Raw genomic sequence first — 15755 nt, forward strand, 5'->3', positions numbered from 1 at the left:
CGACAACAATCTTAGTTCCGCGAACGGTCATATTCCATTGACAAGAGAAGCGTAATCCAATTGGACTCTGGCTTAAACTATCATGGATCAACAGCCCACTCCCAGTCCTCGCCTCGGGATTCTGCACCACTATGTAAGAAGCCACGGGATACTCGCTTCATCGAATGGCCCAGGTCCAAGCTGATACCACTATGAGAGTGCAGTTAGACAAGCTGTGCGCATTTGAACATGGAGGCTCAACCCCAGAACTTAAGCCTCATACGCTGCTTTTTATCGCAGGGCTGTCAGATGGCTTGGGGACAGTCCCATTTATCAATGACATAGCCAAAGCCCTTGAGCCGACCAAGTGGTCCGTCTTTTCAGTGCTCCTTTCGTCTTCCTATAGCGGATGGGGCATGTCGACTTTAGACAGAGATATTGAAGAAATTGGTAGCTGTGTTGCATATGTGAGACGATATAAAGGCGGTCGGGGTCACGATAAGCCGGGGATGATTGCTTTGATGGGCCACTCCACTGGCAGCCAGGATGTCCTCCATTATCTCTATTCCCCAAATCCACTCCAGGCAGGATCTGGGTTAAAACGACAACCAGTTGACGGAGCGATCCTTCAGGCACCGGTATCAGACAGAGAGTATCTCTTGCAAACTCTCGGAACCGGTAGTGCTACCTCAGAGGCGTTGACAAAAGTATACAACGAGCTCGTCGCTCTAGCAAAGGCGAATGTCGCTGCTGGTAACATGGACACGGCATTGCCTTTAGCAGCCACGGCTCAGCTAGGATATCCCCATGATGTCCCATTATCTAGTCACCGGTTTCTAAGCATAACAAGCCCAGACAGTCCTGAATCGCCCCTTGAAGACGACCTATTTAGCTCTGACCTTAATGACGACCGACTACTGCAAACATTTGGTGCAATTGGTTCTAGGGGTATGCTGAAAGGCTCACTCCTCGTCTTACCTGGGGAGGAGGACGAATACGTCCCGATGTGGGTCAACAAAGAGATGCTACTTGAGAGATGGGAAAATGCAACTAAACAAGGCGCTGGCGGTCGTGATATATGGGATACGACTAGTGGCTTAGTCGCAGGTGCATTCCATTCGCCGAGCGGACGAACTCAAGAAGAGCCGAGGAAGGAACTCGTATCAAGAGTTGAACGATATTTGAACAAGATGGAAAAGCTCTGAGCAACTGGCTTCCGGGTTTCGCTCTTGTCCCAGGGTCGATTTCACCAAAATGATGGATTACGGTGAGAGTTAATCTCCATCAGTGTCACTATTCCAAAGAATTATCATTAGAAGTATCTACTAAGAAAACATGAATCCCTTGCGTTGTACATTTCCATTTCCCTGAAACCCGCTGCACCAGTTCGCCATCCAGAAATGCGAAAAAGAAATAAAAAGGGTATTGGAATTCGTTCGAGACATGATAGGTATTTAGACCTTCCACCACAAGCTGAAGACCCCCTTGAGATACTCCACAATCTCCTCTCCACCAAGTTTACTCTCTCCATAGAGACGATCAACAAAGGTGATAGGACACTCCTCCACTTTGTAGCCCATTGCTTTTGCCCGAACCATCATTTCCATCTGGAATGTATAGCCCTTGCTCTCAGTGCTCTTGATAACTTTCTCCAACACCTGCTTCTTGTACAAACGGAAACTGCCCGTCAGATCGCTCACTCCAGGCATCAGCATAACATCCGCGATCAAGTTTGCGCCACGAGAAGTCAGCTTGCGTTTTAAATCCCAACCATAGACACCGCCGTGCAAGTGGTCACGGTTCGCGTATCTTGTTCCCGTAACTATATCACAGCCGGTTTCCTTTTGGATTTTGATCATTTCGGGGATAAACTTGGGGTGATGGCTGAAGTCGGCGTCCATGATGATAACAAAGTTGCCAGTGACGAATTGCAAGCCGTGAACATAGGCGGTCCCGAGGCCGAGTTTTCCTGCGCGGGCCTTCAAAACAATGTGGTCTTCGCCCCACAGCCCCTGAAGCTGCTTTGCAATTTCTTGGGTCCCGTCGGGGGACGCATCGTCAACAATGATGACCTCCCAATCGAGGTTGCTATGGGAGCGGAAGGGACACGTTAGCGATTGGGGATGAAGACCGGAGTGAGTCTGAAAGTACATAGCGAGGGCGCCTTACTTCTCGCGAAAGGTTTTCTCGATCAGCCAACAAATGATTGGCAGATTCTTGCGCTCATTGTAGGTGGGAAGGATAACGGAGTACTTGTTCGGGGGCGCCATTATGTGAAGTTTTGGTTGACGTGTTTCGTGGAGTTCGAGGACCGAGTTCTGATGGAGAACTTCAAGCGATGGCCGGTATCGAGGACCACGATTTGGCATGCGGAATCTCCTGCTTACACGTCAACCGATGCGATGACCATGAACAAAGCCTTGAGCACACAATCCCTCCTGACGTGTATTAAACCAGATTCCCCAGGAGATCAGTTTATGTACTCCGTAAAGGGCCGCTAATTGGCGGGCAATTTAAGGGGGTAATGTGGCCCGTGCAGTCACCGCCTGGCAGTACCAGCAGCTGGGCTGGTGAAGTCGTCGGTGCGGAATGATGGTTCTGCAGCTCTCCCCGCATGCCTATGTGATGGAGGGGGAAAAAGAACACACCAAGGAACATGTTCTGAGTGGATGGAAATGCTCAGAGTGAAGCAGTTAAAGGATAATTTACTACACACGCACAGATCGTCACAATGGACACCCCGAGCCCCAAGCATCGGCGTAACAGGTCACTGCGAGGTCAGTATCGCACACCTCCCCACTGTGCATTGATGCTACCCCAGTGATGCCATTTGCCCGATATGTTCTTGTGAGCTGACTTTTCCTCAGCTACGCGCCCTCGAAGCTCTACCAAAGGCCCTTTAGATATGCCAGACGAGTATGCGCCTCTCTCTCGTATCTCCTCCAAAGGCGGGATCATCCTAATGACTGATAGAACCGTAGAAAGCCCCAAACAGAGCGGTGATCCCCCCAAAACGCGAACCAGCCATAGTGCAAGCCAGTCAACTTCGTCTACGAGGGGATCGGTGCCATCAACCCCCACGTTATCCGTGGACAAGAGCTTCTCGTTCCTTCTTCGACGGGACATCTACCATCCCCTCTCACAATTAGAAGTACCGCCCGCATTTCGTTCGGAATTTCGAGCGCTGCCCCCGAACGCATCCCTACACTCTGCCCTATTAATCTTGGACGACTTGTTAAGTGAAGGACATTTCCTCCTAGCGGCACATTTCTCGGCGGCAATCTTAACATCTCCCATAATATCCTCAAACGATCATTCAAGTATATTTTCACTTTTCTATACCCGTCTGGCTTGTCTTGAGCTCTGCGGAAATACCTTGCTTGCAGCTCAAGAAGTAAAGGCACTGGAGGATCTTAGTTCAGCATTCTACTACCTTGACAGCGACACGGGTAGCCGATCTCAACACGTAGTGCCATGGCCACTCCGCGTTCTGGCCGTGCGGCTGCAGAGTATCGGTTTTGGTGACGCAAGGAGAGGGATCACGGGATTATATGAGCTTGGTCTGGAGGCCAGGACGCAGATATTGCGTCCAGAGATCGGGCACGAGGAAAAGAATATGTGGAAAGAACGGCTAGGCGACCTGGGCATCCGAGCCGTCAATACATTGATAGAAATGGGCGATTTGGAGGCTGCGCGGCGATCGCTGGCAAGCATGAAGGTCCCGCAAGCAAATGGCTTAGAGATCGCGAGAATGGTGCTTCTACATCTTAGGATCGGGGACATAGAGGCGGCAAGGGTGTTGTTGGAAAGCTCTCCAAATGTATCAGGTGGTATTCTGGGTCCTCTGCTAAGCATGGCGGAAGGTCGATTCACCGATGCCGTCACCGAATGGAGAAATCTACGTGAACATCAAGTGATAACAGAGGATGAAACCCTGGTCGCACAAAATCTAGCAGTGTGCCTACTCTATGTAGGAAAGCTCAATGAGGTAACTCCATACATTGTCTTCTTCGTTTGGGCGGATTCGCTGATCGTCAAAAGTCAAGGGAAATACTCGAGTCTCTCATCAGAAGCAACAAATCTTTTCAGAGCCTCACGTTTAACCTCTCAACAATCTACGAACTTTGCTCGGAGAATTCACAAAATCTCAAACTCGATCTAACGCAGGAAATTTCCAAGCATGCGCCATCGAGAGATATCAACTGGGAGCGGCCAAATTCAGACTTTAAAATAACGAATTGAATTGGAACGATCCCCAGCCACCAACGATCTAACGAATTGACATTATTGCGACACCATACTCCAAAACCCCGTTGTTGCGTATTCCTGCAGAACTGGGGGTAGCTTTGGACCTTAAATGCGCCGAGGGAACGCCTACTCATGATTGCACAACTTCCACTCTCAAGTTGCGATCGGCTTCGCATTACCAATAGCCTGTTTTCTAGCCCTTATGATCACTCTATCGCCTTCTTTCTTCCAACCGAGATTATATTTCTGCGCCAGCTCTTCCCATGTACAGCCATCCTTTCGGCCGGTGCAAGATTCAACTAAAAAGCCTATCTCTACCGTAAGGTACGACCTTCCAATGGCCTTGAGAGCACGAAGCTGCATGCTATCCGCTGCCCAATCCATCAGCGACCTGACATAGCCATCCCCATCCTCTCTGGCTCTCCAGAACATGACCCAGTTATCATGTGTCAGAGCGGAAAGGACACAGTCCACCAAGTCGTGCTGGTATGCGAGTTTTACTTTTGCCCTTTCGCGTAATTGGAAAGCAGCAGCAAGATCGCCTTGGCGACAAGCATAATCGAGGATGAGATAAGTTACGAACTCGTTCAAAGCTGAGGTACCGAGGGGGTTCACCGGCGTGTGAAGTTGTTTCAACAACCGCTCCAATGGAGGGTAGTAAGAAGGTGGATGTGCCGCAAGGAGAGCGGTCCGAACGCAAAATACATGTACATCTTGAGAGAAAGGAACTGGTGTTTTTGAAGCTGTAGCCAGGATAGCCTCTCTCAGTTTTCGAAGGGAAACTAGGATGGTTGAGAGCTCTTTGGCTGCTCGTAGAATGGGTTGAGTGGCCTGCTTTTTTGAATCTGTCTTCTGAAAATTTGCAGGTGGATTTTTGGTCGCGTCATCCGAAGGGTTTCTAGGCAGAGATGCGAAGGCTGCATCTAGGTTACCGGAGTTGTCCCTGCAGAACTGAGCATACCGATCCATAATGAGTCTAAAGTATGATTCCTGGGCCTTGACGTCAAGAAGTCTACAATTAGATCCCGTATCAGCTCCGCTCCATTGATCAAATATATGCTGGCAAAGTCATAATAGGAACTTACGAACTGTCTCCTTTGGATACAAATCCGGCCTGTTCCAAAGGATCTGACGGCTGCTTCAGCTGTCTCTGGCGGCCCCATCCTGAGCCCGACCTTGAGTGTGCAGCTCTGTGCGCCATTTTCAACTCATCCGGCGCATTAGTCCTCGTAACTGCTGAGATACCCAGTCAAACTGCAACCCCTTTCTTGGAGACAATATGAAATCCATGGTTGAAGAGGAGAGACACTTCTTCCGCTGCTGTTGGCCTTTTGAGCATCCGGCCGCTAGACGTGGATGCAGTTTCCCCGGCGTGCCTCTTGTTTGCTCTGTTTGCAACAGCGTCACGTTTTACTTCTTGAAGCTGCGGGCTCTTTTCTCTCAGCAGCAACGGGAGACCTAGGATCGCACCAGAGAGCTGAATTTCCACTGGATGGATGGATATCCAAATGGAAAGATTGAGGGCTGAGGTATCAGCTGTGCAACGCCGCCAAGTTACCATCCAAACAGAGGCAGAATCAGCGGATGGGACAGTCACAGCAACAAAGGTCGTGAAAACAACTGTCAGGACTGTTCACTGGGATGATCTACCGCATTGGCTCCGCGACAACCAGCACATCCACACTGGCTATCGGCCTGCCTCTGAGTCTTTTGTGAAAAGCTTCAAATCGCTAGGCTACATCCACAATGAGACAGTGAACATCTACTCCCACCTTTTTCCAGCTCTCCTATCCATCCCTCTCTCCTTCACCATCTACAGAGCCATTTCCGCCCGATATGAGACCGCAAACCATGCAGATGTAGCTGCTTTTAGCTGCTTCTTTGCTGGTGCAGCGTTTTGTCTTGGGATGAGCGCCCTCTACCATACAATTTCCAACCACTCTCCGCTGGTGGCGTACATCGGCAATGCATGCGACTATGTCGGGATCGTGGGCCTCATCACGGGTAGTTTCATCCCCAGTATATATTACGGTTTCTACTGCATGCCAAATCTGCAAATACTTTACTGGTCGATGATCTGTGCGTTAGGTCTCGGCTGCGCCATCGTTTCCACGATTCCTCGTTTCCGAACGCCCGCCTGGCGACCGTTTCGAGCGACGATGTTCGTTTCAATGGGACTGTCTGCTGTGTTTCCTCTCGTACACGGGGTTGCCGTCTTTGGATTCGCACAGATGCGTTGGCAGATTGGGCTCTGGTGGTTGCTGCTGCAGGGGTTCTTGTATATTCTAGGTGCAGCGATCTATGCGATGCGGGTTCCAGAGAGGCTGTGGCCCGGGAAATTTGATATTCTCGGGCATTCCCATCAGATCTTCCATGTCCTGGTCGTGCTGGCGGCGTATGCGCATTTAACGGGGTTGCTGGAGGCGTTCGACTATCGGCATAGCGGTATTGCGCCGGCTTGCGCTGGTTGAAATTAGATCGCAGCTTGGATTAGTAGACGGACTAGACTTAGACTTTCTCCTCTTGGAGCGACAACTACCTAATGTTAATAGAGAGCTCTGCACATATGAGTTATCTGTCACTGTTTTCGTTCATCCCGCATGGTACTCCTGCATCCATCTTGTCCGCGTTCAACGGTGATGAACCTCCTCAAGTTGGTTCCTCGCTTGTCCCTAGGATTCCGGTTCTTGGCACCAAAACCTCGGTGATTTCAAGCCCAACAGCGCTCTTCATTGGGCGCCGAGAGAGCAGCGAGCACGGCAATTACAGGCCTCGGCATCTTGAAATCCGGGGCTAAATGGTTGTCTGGGGAGCTTCGAGACCGACAGAAATACCGACGCATTTCTCGACTTCAACGCTTTTGCTTTTCTATTATTCTTCCTTTTCTCGATTATCGTTAAAAACCCCTGCGCTTCTCTTTTCTTTCATCGTGATAACTGTTTACACAGTTGAGCTGTGCAGATACCCCATATATATACCCCGTACACAATGGCTCCACAAGACCGCCTATCCCAGGTGTCCTCACACCTGAACTACCCTCAGGGTATGCTCCACGGGCAGGTAGCAATTATTACAGGTTCCGGCCAAGGAATCGGCGCTGAAGCCGCTCGTCTCTTTGCAAATGAGGGTGCTAAAGTTGTGGTTGCGGATCTTGATGCTCGTATGTCATCCATGATTCCACGCCAATTTTTCAGATACGCCCGGCTTTAGGTGGCAATGGCATTGATTGAGTCCGCTTTTTCCCCTTTGGGAATAAATAGAGAAATGTGAGACGGTTGCAAAGGCCATCAATGATGCGAGTCCCGGGCGCGCCATCGCCGTGGCTGGAGATGTTACCGATTCAGAATACTTGAAGAGGCTCGTGCAAAAAGCCGCGGAGTTTGGAAACGGGAAGATTCATATCATCGTGAATAACGCAGGATACACATGGGACGGTGTAATTCACAAGGTGAGGCTATCCCATACTTTTATGGCTTCTCTCCGAATTATCGATGATGGCAAGAGAATCTCGCTGACGGCTGGCCCCAGCTCTCTGATAAGCAATGGGACAAGATGGTTGCTGTCCACGGAACCGCGCCATTTAAACTCGTTCAAACCGCCGCCCCCTACTTCCGTGTTAAGGACGGAGAATCCAGAGTCATCGTCAACATCAGCAGCACTAGCGGAATCAACGGAAATGCGTTCGTGCCCTCCCCATCCCCCTCCCATCCTAGAACGCATAACTAATCATACAAATTACAGGGGACAAGCGAACTACTCTTTCGCCAAAGCCGGTTTGGTCGGTCTCACCAAGACTATCGCCAAAGAGTGGGGTCCTCAATTCGGCGTCCGCGCCAACACGATCGCCTTTGGCTTCGTTCTCACCCGTCTTACTCAAGCCAAAGAGGCCGGTGCCTTCATCACCACTGCTGATGGAGAAAAGGTCTCTCTTGGCATCCCAACAAAGCAGCTGTCTACGAAGGTTGGCGGCAATGAGGAAAAGTATGCTGATATCCCTCTTCGGCGACCGGCTTCTCCTACTGAAGCAGCGAGATCCATTTTGGGAGTTGTTAGCCCACTGTTGAGCTATGTCAACGGCCAGACTATCATGGTCACTGGTGGACGAAATATGTAACAAATCCTTTCCCTTAAGTCTGTTAATGCCATGATTTTGCCTTGCTGGCGCCGACAAGTGCCCCCATATGATCACTTTGGAATATACGTCAACTGTCTAAGCATTCCAGATAACAAGAACTTACGTAGATACTTGTTATGCATGCCTCCGCGTCCTAAGTATCACTTAGAACCCCGCAGCACTTATTTATTCCATTAGGAGAAAAATTTCTTGATAAGAGCAGCGTTCTTGCAGGAACTCAACTCGTCTTCGCTCATCGATCAGGCTAGCCTTCTGTATTCCCAGAATCTCAAAAAGGCTTCCAAATTTTCCACAGCAGGGCAATTGCGAAAAGACAAGTTGCGATAAGAGTCTATCAAAAATTGCATCGGCCTTTAATGTCAAGGGCATGGCTCGGGTTGATAATAGGCCTTTCACTCCCGTAGTCACGCGATACCTTCCATGTCGTGCAATAGTGGTGTTCCAATTCCGTCGATGGCCCATTGTAACACGGGGCGATCGAAAATGAAACATTGTACCTCGGGCAAAGGGCGACGTCACGGCTATACGCACATCTTCGAGATCAGCCTTACATAGCATTGAAAATAAGAGACAAAGGACGAAAGAAAAGGCAAATAAAGGTTGAGCGGTGAAGCTCGGTCAACCGTGAAATGCTACTCGCTAAGGATGAGTGGATTCTGCGGACTCCATCCTCTAAAGTAGATGCTGCACACAAAAATATCAGTGATGTAATACCACTTCCAATATATCTGTTGTGTGTCACAATGCATGAATATCGGACAAAGGCCAATGGGACACTGATCAGGCAGCAATAATAATAATAAAGCTCATTTGCGCACCAAGTCCATCCCGGAAATGGCTTTCAGACTCCAAGCTCGATAGGTCGTATGCGGATATTCGCATTTGGTGATACAGAGTAAATATTTCCATTCTGAGTCTCGGTATCTGTCAACTGCTGTCAGAAAGAGGGCTAGCTTATCGCTGGATGTCTGTCTTCGGCTCCTCTGCGCAATGAATGCGCAAGGTATCTTTATCGTCCAAGCAACGTCCCTAAGGCACGAATGGAACTTGCAACCCCTATGGAGATCTGTAAATACTATCCTTGGATGCCAGCAGATCCCCCGGTTTCCGTTGAGAGCCAGTACGTAAATCGAGGTTTCAGATTGAAGCAGGCATTTTCCATGTGTCGCCGTTAGAATTCAAGGCGTGTAGCGCAGAGGAACGCTGGATTCTCACAGATCCGTTGACCGCATCTCCTCCAGGCCTCAATGAAGTAGAAAAAGAAAAGACAATGCCTTCTCTCGGCGTAGCAGGAAAATAATAACTTGCCCAGGTGAATCCTTGTAATCGATGGGTTACTTCGACAAAACAGATCCCACCTCCAGCTCACAACCTACCCATCCATTCTGCATCGAATAGAAGGGCAAAGATCTTCAGAAGCTCCCTTTAATGTCGCGCGATCGACAATTGTACGGGATCCGCAGATCTCACCGTAACCCCAGAATCCCGTATAGTTAACTGAAAAGGTCCGAGATGAGTATCACTTGACCAGCTCCATCCAAGGAGAGGGTGCAGGATGGGAAGGGGGCCGACACATCCCGTCTTGTTGGTCGCGATGGTTGCTCATGGATGAAAGCAGCATGAGGGGCGTTCGAAGCAAGGATTTTGTCAAAGAAACGAGCGCAAAGGAAATCGACGTATCGAAGTCGAGACACGCAGGGCAGTCCGGTTGGGGCCGCTCGTCCCGTTGTCTTGGGTGGAATCTCCCTGCTTTGCTCCCTAGCTCTTGAGGCGATGCTTCTCCCTCCTTGCTGTTGCATTTCTGTACAGTACATATAATATGAATGCGTGCACGGAGTAACGGAAGAGTGCGGGTATGGATACGATACTGGGAGACGGGCTGGGGTTTCGTTGCACTCGACCCCGTCGGCTCAACACCATACAGATCCATACAAAAGCCCCCAGACGAGGCTCGCACGTTCAAGGGAAAGATACCCGTTCTGTGGTCAGGTCCAATCCAACTGCAGCAGCGGCGTGGAAGGATTATCAAACCGGCAGAATCCGTCATCGTGCATGGTAAAACTCGCAGCGTCAAACTACACCATCGTCTGGAACGTTTGGTCGGCGGGTCGGTGGGATTCTCTCGCCCAGTCGGACGATTCGTGCATACGTGCATTCTAAAGAGGCTAGTTTGGCGTTTCATGGATACTTTGGTGCGAAATCGTCAAATCTTGCCTTTTTCCTTACCGTCTCTCTCGGCCAAGACACGATCTGAGCCTTTCCTTTCCGTCTGAGAGCCAGGGCTGACAGGTAGCATGCCAAAGCGGGACGGAATGGGTATGGGTACATCGAAGATACAGAAACGAGGCGGCGAGAGAAGTACCTGGCCACAAGCCTGCAGGGAGAAGCTTCATTGTGGAGTGACTTTGTGCTCAACGGCACCGATGTTCCTCGCTGTCCAACAAACCCGGGCGATCCATCATGGAGTGTCTGGACCGGGAAGAGTTTGTCGCGGTGGGGATCGAGCCAACGACAACACCTCAGCCTCCCGGCCGTGCAGTTGTTCCCCCATGAGGCCAAACCACGGCTGCAAGGCTGCAAGCCGCACTGTTAGCCAAGTAAAGGCTGGCAGGGACAGAAAGGATTTCCACCAAACCAACCTTTCTCATCTCATCCTGCCTTCAGAGACAAGCCCAGCAGCGATGGATGCAGCAGCCCCATCCAGCCCAACACGCCCTCAAGCACGTTCCTGACCATCCCAAAACTTCTTCCATCGTTGCGCCCGCTCTTCCGCCCGTCCAATACGCTTGGATTCCTAGCATAATACTCCGTACAACGGCCTCCCCACCCGTATATACGAGCGGACAGGTAACAGTTCAACCGCAACCCGAAATGAGTCTTCAAACCAAAGACCAACCCCCTACAGAGCACGCCAGCACAAAGTCGCCCGCATCCGTCCGCCTCGATCAACTTGGGTCCCAGTATGTACGGGGCAGCCATTCGGCCGATTGCTATTTCAAGAAGAGAAGATTCTTCCCGGAGCTTTTAGCTGGTTTGAAGGTTAAGTATAAATGGAACCAGCGGACGCGGGAAATGAAAAAATTGAGGCGCTGCTGGTCTTTTGTTTCCGTTCTAGGGGCCGGAACGAGCCAACGATTGTAACCAACAGAGCGGGAAAATCGGCGATGACAAATGAGAGCAAAGCCTCCGCGTACAGGCTTCATGGAGTCTGGGAATAACCAGCAAACAATTAGGCTCAATTATTTCTAAAATAAGGATTACCATCGCAACGAGCGCGGACAAGAAAGGTGTCCTGATCCATGTATTTATGTGTGTACAATGACTTTCAAGTCGCTATATACAGATGAGAAGTAAACGGGGTTGCGCTTTGACCGCAAAATATGTATGATCATCTCGAAGCAAAAGCACTAAGAGTGACATATAAGTGTTGAGAAGAATGTAACTAACATTCCGGGTATCAGTGTTATAACGACAGCAGCAGAATCGAAGATGCGAATCGAAACGGCCCTCCAAAAAGCTCACGGGAACATGCGCCTTTTCCTTCTAGTCAAAAGTTCTGAAACCGAGTAACTCAAAAGCAAAGGGAAAACAACCAAGACTTAAAAACTCCTTAATGCACCTTTGTGTTCATTCCAAGGTCCCAACGCCGAAATCATAAAGCCGCCCTTCACTTTGAACCTCCCAAAACCGTAAGAGTACCTCCAGAATGATGGCTAAGAGATATTACAACGTCGTATCGAACAGTGAACCGTGTAGAGATAAAGAGAAGGTGAATCAGAAGCAAAATAACAATGTCGCCAAGTTGAAAAAATAGACCTCATGGCGAGACAAAAAGGGACATGAACCACCAGGTAGAATCGCTATTATCGAACAAGAGCTTCGAACATAGTGGAAAGTTTGTCTTCGAAACCGGAAAAAAAAAATTGGATCCTCCTAAAGGAAAACGGATATGTAAGGACTCGTCCAACTCCGATCCATGGCAAAGAGCAAGCAAAGAAAGAAATTCGTTATCAAAATCATGTGCCTTCCTGGAGCAAGTTGGGACAAAGCTGCCAAGCAATACCGTGGTCACCAGGGCGGAAATCAGTTGAGGATGTGTAGGGTTTATGTCGAAACTGGGATGCCATGATGCATTTAGCACACAGCCACCATCGGCTCGAGGTGGCATTGGCGGACTGCAGGCTTATCCCCAACAATTGGAATAAACGAACCCCAATAATTGGGTGGGATTGTCGCAGGAACAAACTTGAATTGGTTCAGCTGGCTTGGAGGGGCGTATTCCGAAGATGAAGAGGAGGAGACAGAGGAGTCGTCATCGGTCAAAGAAGTATCGGAGATAGCGGAGCTGGAGTACTCGGCTTCGATCGGTTCCACCGGTGATGGAGGATAAGGATTAAATTGCGCATAGCTAAACTGTGCCTTGGCATACTCATAGCTAGAACACGGAGATGGTGGCGTAATAGGAACGTTGCAGCCCGAGCGGACAGTAAACCTTGGGCATTCCAGGACCAACTTGCGGAGTTCCAGGAGTGTAATCCTCTTCAGAGGATCGCATTCAAAAATGCGTTTCAAAATCGAGTTCAACTCAGGCGACAGAGGAAGGATTGTCCTGAGGAATTCACGGTCCTTTAGATAGGCATGGAAGGTAGAATCCTCAGGAGAGGCCTTTTTCCAGGGATTTCGGCCACAGCAAAGGTTGACAAGAATGACACCAAGACTCCATACATCGTTTGGAGCAGAGGCGTACGGTGTCGAATTAGATTGCTGGCATTCTACTCATAATTATTAGCTTTTTGTTTGCTTCCCACCTACAGCTTGGACAGGATACTCACCAGGAGACATATAAAACGTAGATCCACAACCAAAATCGGATGTGAAAGAATCGGTTGTAGCCAGGCCAAAGTCCGCAAGCTTAACAGTCATACTATGGTCTGTAACCAGGATATTCTCAGGCTTCAAATCCCGGTGATAGATTCCGATAGAGTGGCAGAAATCCACGGCGTCCAGAATTTGAAGAAATGCCCGCTTGGCGAGGAAATCATTTCCCACAAACTGGCCTCTCTCGGTGATGTTGGAGAACAGATCACCTTCGGGACAGAACTCAAGCACAACAAAAGTGCAGTCATGCGAATCCATGATGCGGACCAAAGAAACCACATTGGGATGATGGCTCGCCAGGTGGTGAAGCTTGATCTCCCTCTGCTGAAACTTGCGCTGTCTGGGATCTAGGCCGGCTTTGTTGAGCGCCTTGACGGCATAGGGCACATGGGTCTGGATGTCAATGGCTGAGTAGACCACGCCATAGGCACCTACCCCAAGAATGCCCGTGAGCTCTAACCGATTGGCAAGCAGCAGCCCCAACCTGTCCTCTGGTGCATCGCAGAAAGATATTGGGGGTGGTGATTGTGGTGGTGTTGGAAGCATGATCAAGTGGCCAAGAGTGGTTGTGGTGCGCGTGTGAATGTAAACGTGATATTTGCCAGGTAAGTATAGGGTATCAAAATCTTGCTGGAGCAACACGGTTTGGTATGCGCCTTTTTTTTTTCTTTTTTCCTTTTTTTCTTTTTGGTTTCCTTGTAAAAATATTATGGCCAGATGAGATGCACCGTAGGGAGAAGATGGAAATAACCACCTCAATTCCAAGATTGAACAGGGAAGGATCCTGATCCTCAGATAAAAGACATGGGAGTATGGGTGATGTTTCGCCGCCAAGAATGTTGTATAAAGGAGTGTAAACGGGGAGGTCGCCCAAGTGTGTGCAAGTCCAGCTAGAAGAAATGTCGGATGATGGTGTGTGAAAGGTAAATAACAGCAATATTATCCAAGGGATTAGGGGGAAAAAAAGAATAATAATAAATAAATGTATAAAGAGAAAAATAGCAGTTGAAAGGTGATGCCGTTGATAATATAAGAAGTGGGGATGATGGACTTTTGGGAAGACCAGATCTAGATGTAATGGGAAGGGAGAGGCAGGGAACGGAGTAATATAAAACAATAATGGAGAGGTATGACCGATTTATGGCGACCACCACCGCACAGCCAATCTGCGAGGACGTGAGCCGATGATGTGTTGGTAGCTGGGACGAAAAAAAGGGAGGCGGAGGCAACACAGCAAGTAAGTTCTTGGGGACGGGCGATGGAGCGAAAAAGCCGTCATGAACCGCAAGCGGTTTAGCCCGAGAGATCCAGCACAAGTCACGGAGCATGTGGGCGAAGGCTCATGTTCTAAATAGCGACGGCTCTTGGTGCCGCCGGTGCTGACTGGCCTTTTGCCATCCGCTCACCAACAAGGCGGAACCAGGCCACAAATAATACCGAAGCGGGACCATGGAACCCCTGCTATCAATGATCGCAGTTGGAGGATTTTGAGGAAGTACTCTCAAAAGGGCAAGGATGCGAGTGGCATTAGTCGGCTTAACTCAAGCAAGAGAGAAAAAAAAAAGTCTCCAAAAAAGAAACATTTCTCACTGGACCTCTGGCCTTGTTATGCTGGGCTTTCCTTTATAGCGAATCATCTCGAAATACGGAGTCTCGATGGGCCAAACCTGGCTTGGACGGTATTTCATTCACTCTTAGCGACCCTCCCTGCAGTGCCCACTAGCTGGGGCGTGGGTCAAACAGATGGCGGGATGGCGCATTGAAAGATGCAGCCGTATTTGACTCCGTATGCTGTGGGACCCGCTCCAATTTTTTTTCGACATTTCAGACTTTTTTTTTTCCGCTTATCTGCACTGTTGTGGATGTATGATTTATTCTCTGTGACAGAAGGGAAGCATGACCCCAGCGACCAAATCAACCTTTCAACCGTGCAACCTGGCCAGTTGTTTTGCCTTTTGCCAGCGCTAAACTAGCCACTCTGGAAATACGATGGCCTTCTTTGGCCATCATCCCTTTGATGAACTTTCTCTTCGAACCAACTTTATCTACAGCATTTTTGACTAGACTTCATCCCAGTTTCAAGAATAATTCCCGGCAACTCACTTGAACATTCCAGGAGCATCCAGAGTGAAGGAATTTCGCCATCCCGACTCTCCGAGGGATACGATTTGTAATGCGGCAAAACAATGAGAAGAGGAAAAAAAAAAAAAATAAAAATATAACTAAAAATCAAGAGGATCTTCAGCCTCGCCTTCTCGGGTCGTAAGGAGTTCCAAAACACCTAAAGTTTAGAATCATGGCCAGAGGAAGTGACCGACGTTTGCGTTGATGGACAAGTCGCTCATGATAGCCAGTCTCTCTGCCTGTCAGAAAAGGACTGGCCATGTGACTATGATTGGACGAGATCGAGAGATAACCACTGGTGGCGTGGGGATTATTAGGAGGAGCAAGCAGTTCACGGAGAGTTTGACCTCTCCGAAGGGAGGTGTTTGTCTGGGAACTTTGCTCTTGGGTC

At 49.3% G+C, this 15755-nt stretch overlaps 9 protein-coding genes across 9 annotated transcripts; 4 read left to right on the top strand and 5 right to left on the bottom strand.

Annotated features, from left to right (window-relative positions):
• Positions 1-20: 20 nt before the first annotated feature.
• On the top strand, positions 21-1335 carry CIMG_03594 (esterase). The gene is made up of 2 exons (XM_001244152.2): positions 21-133; positions 204-1335. Exons 1-2 carry the CDS (start codon positions 83-85, stop codon positions 1182-1184), a joined length of 1032 nt encoding a protein of 343 aa, XP_001244153.1. The 5' UTR covers positions 21-82; the 3' UTR covers positions 1185-1335.
• Positions 1220-2438, bottom strand: CIMG_03595 (dolichol-phosphate mannosyltransferase). Its single transcript, XM_001244153.2, has 2 exons — positions 2149-2438; positions 1220-2067 (listed from the first exon to the last, which is right to left on the bottom strand). The coding sequence occupies exons 1-2, from the start codon at positions 2346-2348 to the stop codon at positions 1434-1436; spliced, it is 834 nt and encodes a 277-aa protein (XP_001244154.2). The 5' UTR covers positions 2349-2438; the 3' UTR covers positions 1220-1433.
• Positions 2439-2710: 272 nt separating this feature from the next.
• On the top strand, positions 2711-4221 carry CIMG_03596 (uncharacterized protein; the record flags this gene model as incomplete). The annotated part of the gene is made up of 3 exons (XM_001244154.2): positions 2711-2756; positions 2847-3967; positions 4021-4221. The coding sequence occupies 3 exons, from the start codon at positions 2711-2713 to the stop codon at positions 4219-4221; spliced, it is 1368 nt and encodes a 455-aa protein (XP_001244155.2).
• Positions 3961-5542, bottom strand: CIMG_03597 (uncharacterized protein). Its single transcript, XM_001244155.2, has 2 exons — positions 5313-5542; positions 3961-5239 (listed from the first exon to the last, which is right to left on the bottom strand). The coding sequence occupies exons 1-2, from the start codon at positions 5426-5428 to the stop codon at positions 4381-4383; spliced, it is 975 nt and encodes a 324-aa protein (XP_001244156.1). The 5' UTR covers positions 5429-5542; the 3' UTR covers positions 3961-4380.
• A 146-nt stretch (positions 5543-5688) lies between these two features.
• Positions 5689-6821, top strand: CIMG_03598 (hemolysin III family channel protein). Its single transcript, XM_001244156.2, has one exon. It carries the CDS (start codon positions 5724-5726, stop codon positions 6696-6698), a length of 975 nt encoding a protein of 324 aa, XP_001244157.1. The 5' UTR covers positions 5689-5723; the 3' UTR covers positions 6699-6821.
• Positions 6822-7036: 215 nt separating this feature from the next.
• CIMG_03599 (3-oxoacyl-(acyl-carrier-protein) reductase) lies at positions 7037-8444 on the top strand. Its single transcript, XM_001244157.2, has 4 exons — positions 7037-7387; positions 7488-7675; positions 7756-7907; positions 7969-8444. The coding sequence occupies exons 1-4, from the start codon at positions 7216-7218 to the stop codon at positions 8339-8341; spliced, it is 885 nt and encodes a 294-aa protein (XP_001244158.1). The 5' UTR covers positions 7037-7215; the 3' UTR covers positions 8342-8444.
• CIMG_11151 (uncharacterized protein) lies at positions 8326-9732 on the bottom strand. Its single transcript, XM_001244158.2, has 3 exons — positions 9671-9732; positions 9181-9286; positions 8326-8883 (listed from the first exon to the last, which is right to left on the bottom strand). Exons 2-3 carry the CDS (start codon positions 9269-9271, stop codon positions 8528-8530), a joined length of 447 nt encoding a protein of 148 aa, XP_001244159.2. The 5' UTR covers positions 9272-9286; positions 9671-9732; the 3' UTR covers positions 8326-8527.
• Positions 9733-10175: 443 nt separating this feature from the next.
• On the bottom strand, positions 10176-11704 carry CIMG_13723 (uncharacterized protein). The gene is made up of 2 exons (XM_004446319.1): positions 11002-11704; positions 10176-10936 (listed from the first exon to the last, which is right to left on the bottom strand). Exons 1-2 carry the CDS (start codon positions 11008-11010, stop codon positions 10541-10543), a joined length of 405 nt encoding a protein of 134 aa, XP_004446376.1. The 5' UTR covers positions 11011-11704; the 3' UTR covers positions 10176-10540.
• Positions 11653-14160, bottom strand: CIMG_03602 (RAN protein kinase). Its single transcript, XM_001244160.2, has 2 exons — positions 13195-14160; positions 11653-13134 (listed from the first exon to the last, which is right to left on the bottom strand). The coding sequence occupies exons 1-2, from the start codon at positions 13784-13786 to the stop codon at positions 12497-12499; spliced, it is 1230 nt and encodes a 409-aa protein (XP_001244161.1). The 5' UTR covers positions 13787-14160; the 3' UTR covers positions 11653-12496.
• Between the last annotated feature and the right edge of the window lie 1595 nt (positions 14161-15755).

Source organism: Coccidioides immitis (assembly GCF_000149335.2).
Source record: "Coccidioides immitis RS genomic scaffold supercont3.6, whole genome shotgun sequence".
Taxonomy (NCBI): Eukaryota; Fungi; Ascomycota; class Eurotiomycetes; order Onygenales; family Onygenaceae; genus Coccidioides; species Coccidioides immitis.

Excerpts from the sequence above, each read along its gene's own strand:
- CIMG_03594 (XM_001244152.2), top strand. The coding sequence starts at position 83 with ATGGATCAACAGCCCACTCCCAGTCCTCGCCTCGGGATTCTGCACCAC. Across the intron at positions 134-203 it reads TCGGGATTCTGCACCACTAT|TTAGACAAGCTGTGCGCATT; the intron begins GTAAGAAGCCAC and ends ATGAGAGTGCAG.
- CIMG_03595 (XM_001244153.2), bottom strand. The coding sequence starts at position 2,348 with ATGCCAAATCGTGGTCCTCGATACCGGCCATCGCTTGAAGTTCTCCAT. Across the intron at positions 2,068-2,148 it reads GAGAAAACCTTTCGCGAGAA|CAACCTCGATTGGGAGGTCA; the intron begins GTAAGGCGCCCT and ends CCGCTCCCATAG.
- CIMG_03597 (XM_001244155.2), bottom strand. The coding sequence starts at position 5,428 with ATGGCGCACAGAGCTGCACACTCAAGGTCGGGCTCAGGATGGGGCCGC. Across the intron at positions 5,240-5,312 it reads GTATCCAAAGGAGACAGTTC|ACTTCTTGACGTCAAGGCCC; the intron begins GTAAGTTCCTAT and ends ATCTAATTGTAG.
- CIMG_03598 (XM_001244156.2), top strand. The coding sequence starts at position 5,724 with ATGGATATCCAAATGGAAAGATTGAGGGCTGAGGTATCAGCTGTGCAA.
- CIMG_03599 (XM_001244157.2), top strand. The coding sequence starts at position 7,216 with ATGGCTCCACAAGACCGCCTATCCCAGGTGTCCTCACACCTGAACTAC. Across the intron at positions 7,388-7,487 it reads GGTTGCGGATCTTGATGCTC|AGAAATGTGAGACGGTTGCA; the intron begins GTATGTCATCCA and ends GGGAATAAATAG. Across the intron at positions 7,676-7,755 it reads GGGACGGTGTAATTCACAAG|CTCTCTGATAAGCAATGGGA; the intron begins GTGAGGCTATCC and ends GGCTGGCCCCAG.
- CIMG_11151 (XM_001244158.2), bottom strand. The coding sequence starts at position 9,271 with ATGGAAATATTTACTCTGTATCACCAAATGCGAATATCCGCATACGAC. Across the intron at positions 8,884-9,180 it reads CCATTTCCGGGATGGACTTG|CCGTGACGTCGCCCTTTGCC; the intron begins GTGCGCAAATGA and ends ATGTGCGTATAG.
- CIMG_03602 (XM_001244160.2), bottom strand. The coding sequence starts at position 13,786 with ATGCTTCCAACACCACCACAATCACCACCCCCAATATCTTTCTGCGAT. Across the intron at positions 13,135-13,194 it reads TACGTTTTATATGTCTCCTG|AATGCCAGCAATCTAATTCG; the intron begins GTGAGTATCCTG and ends AATTATGAGTAG.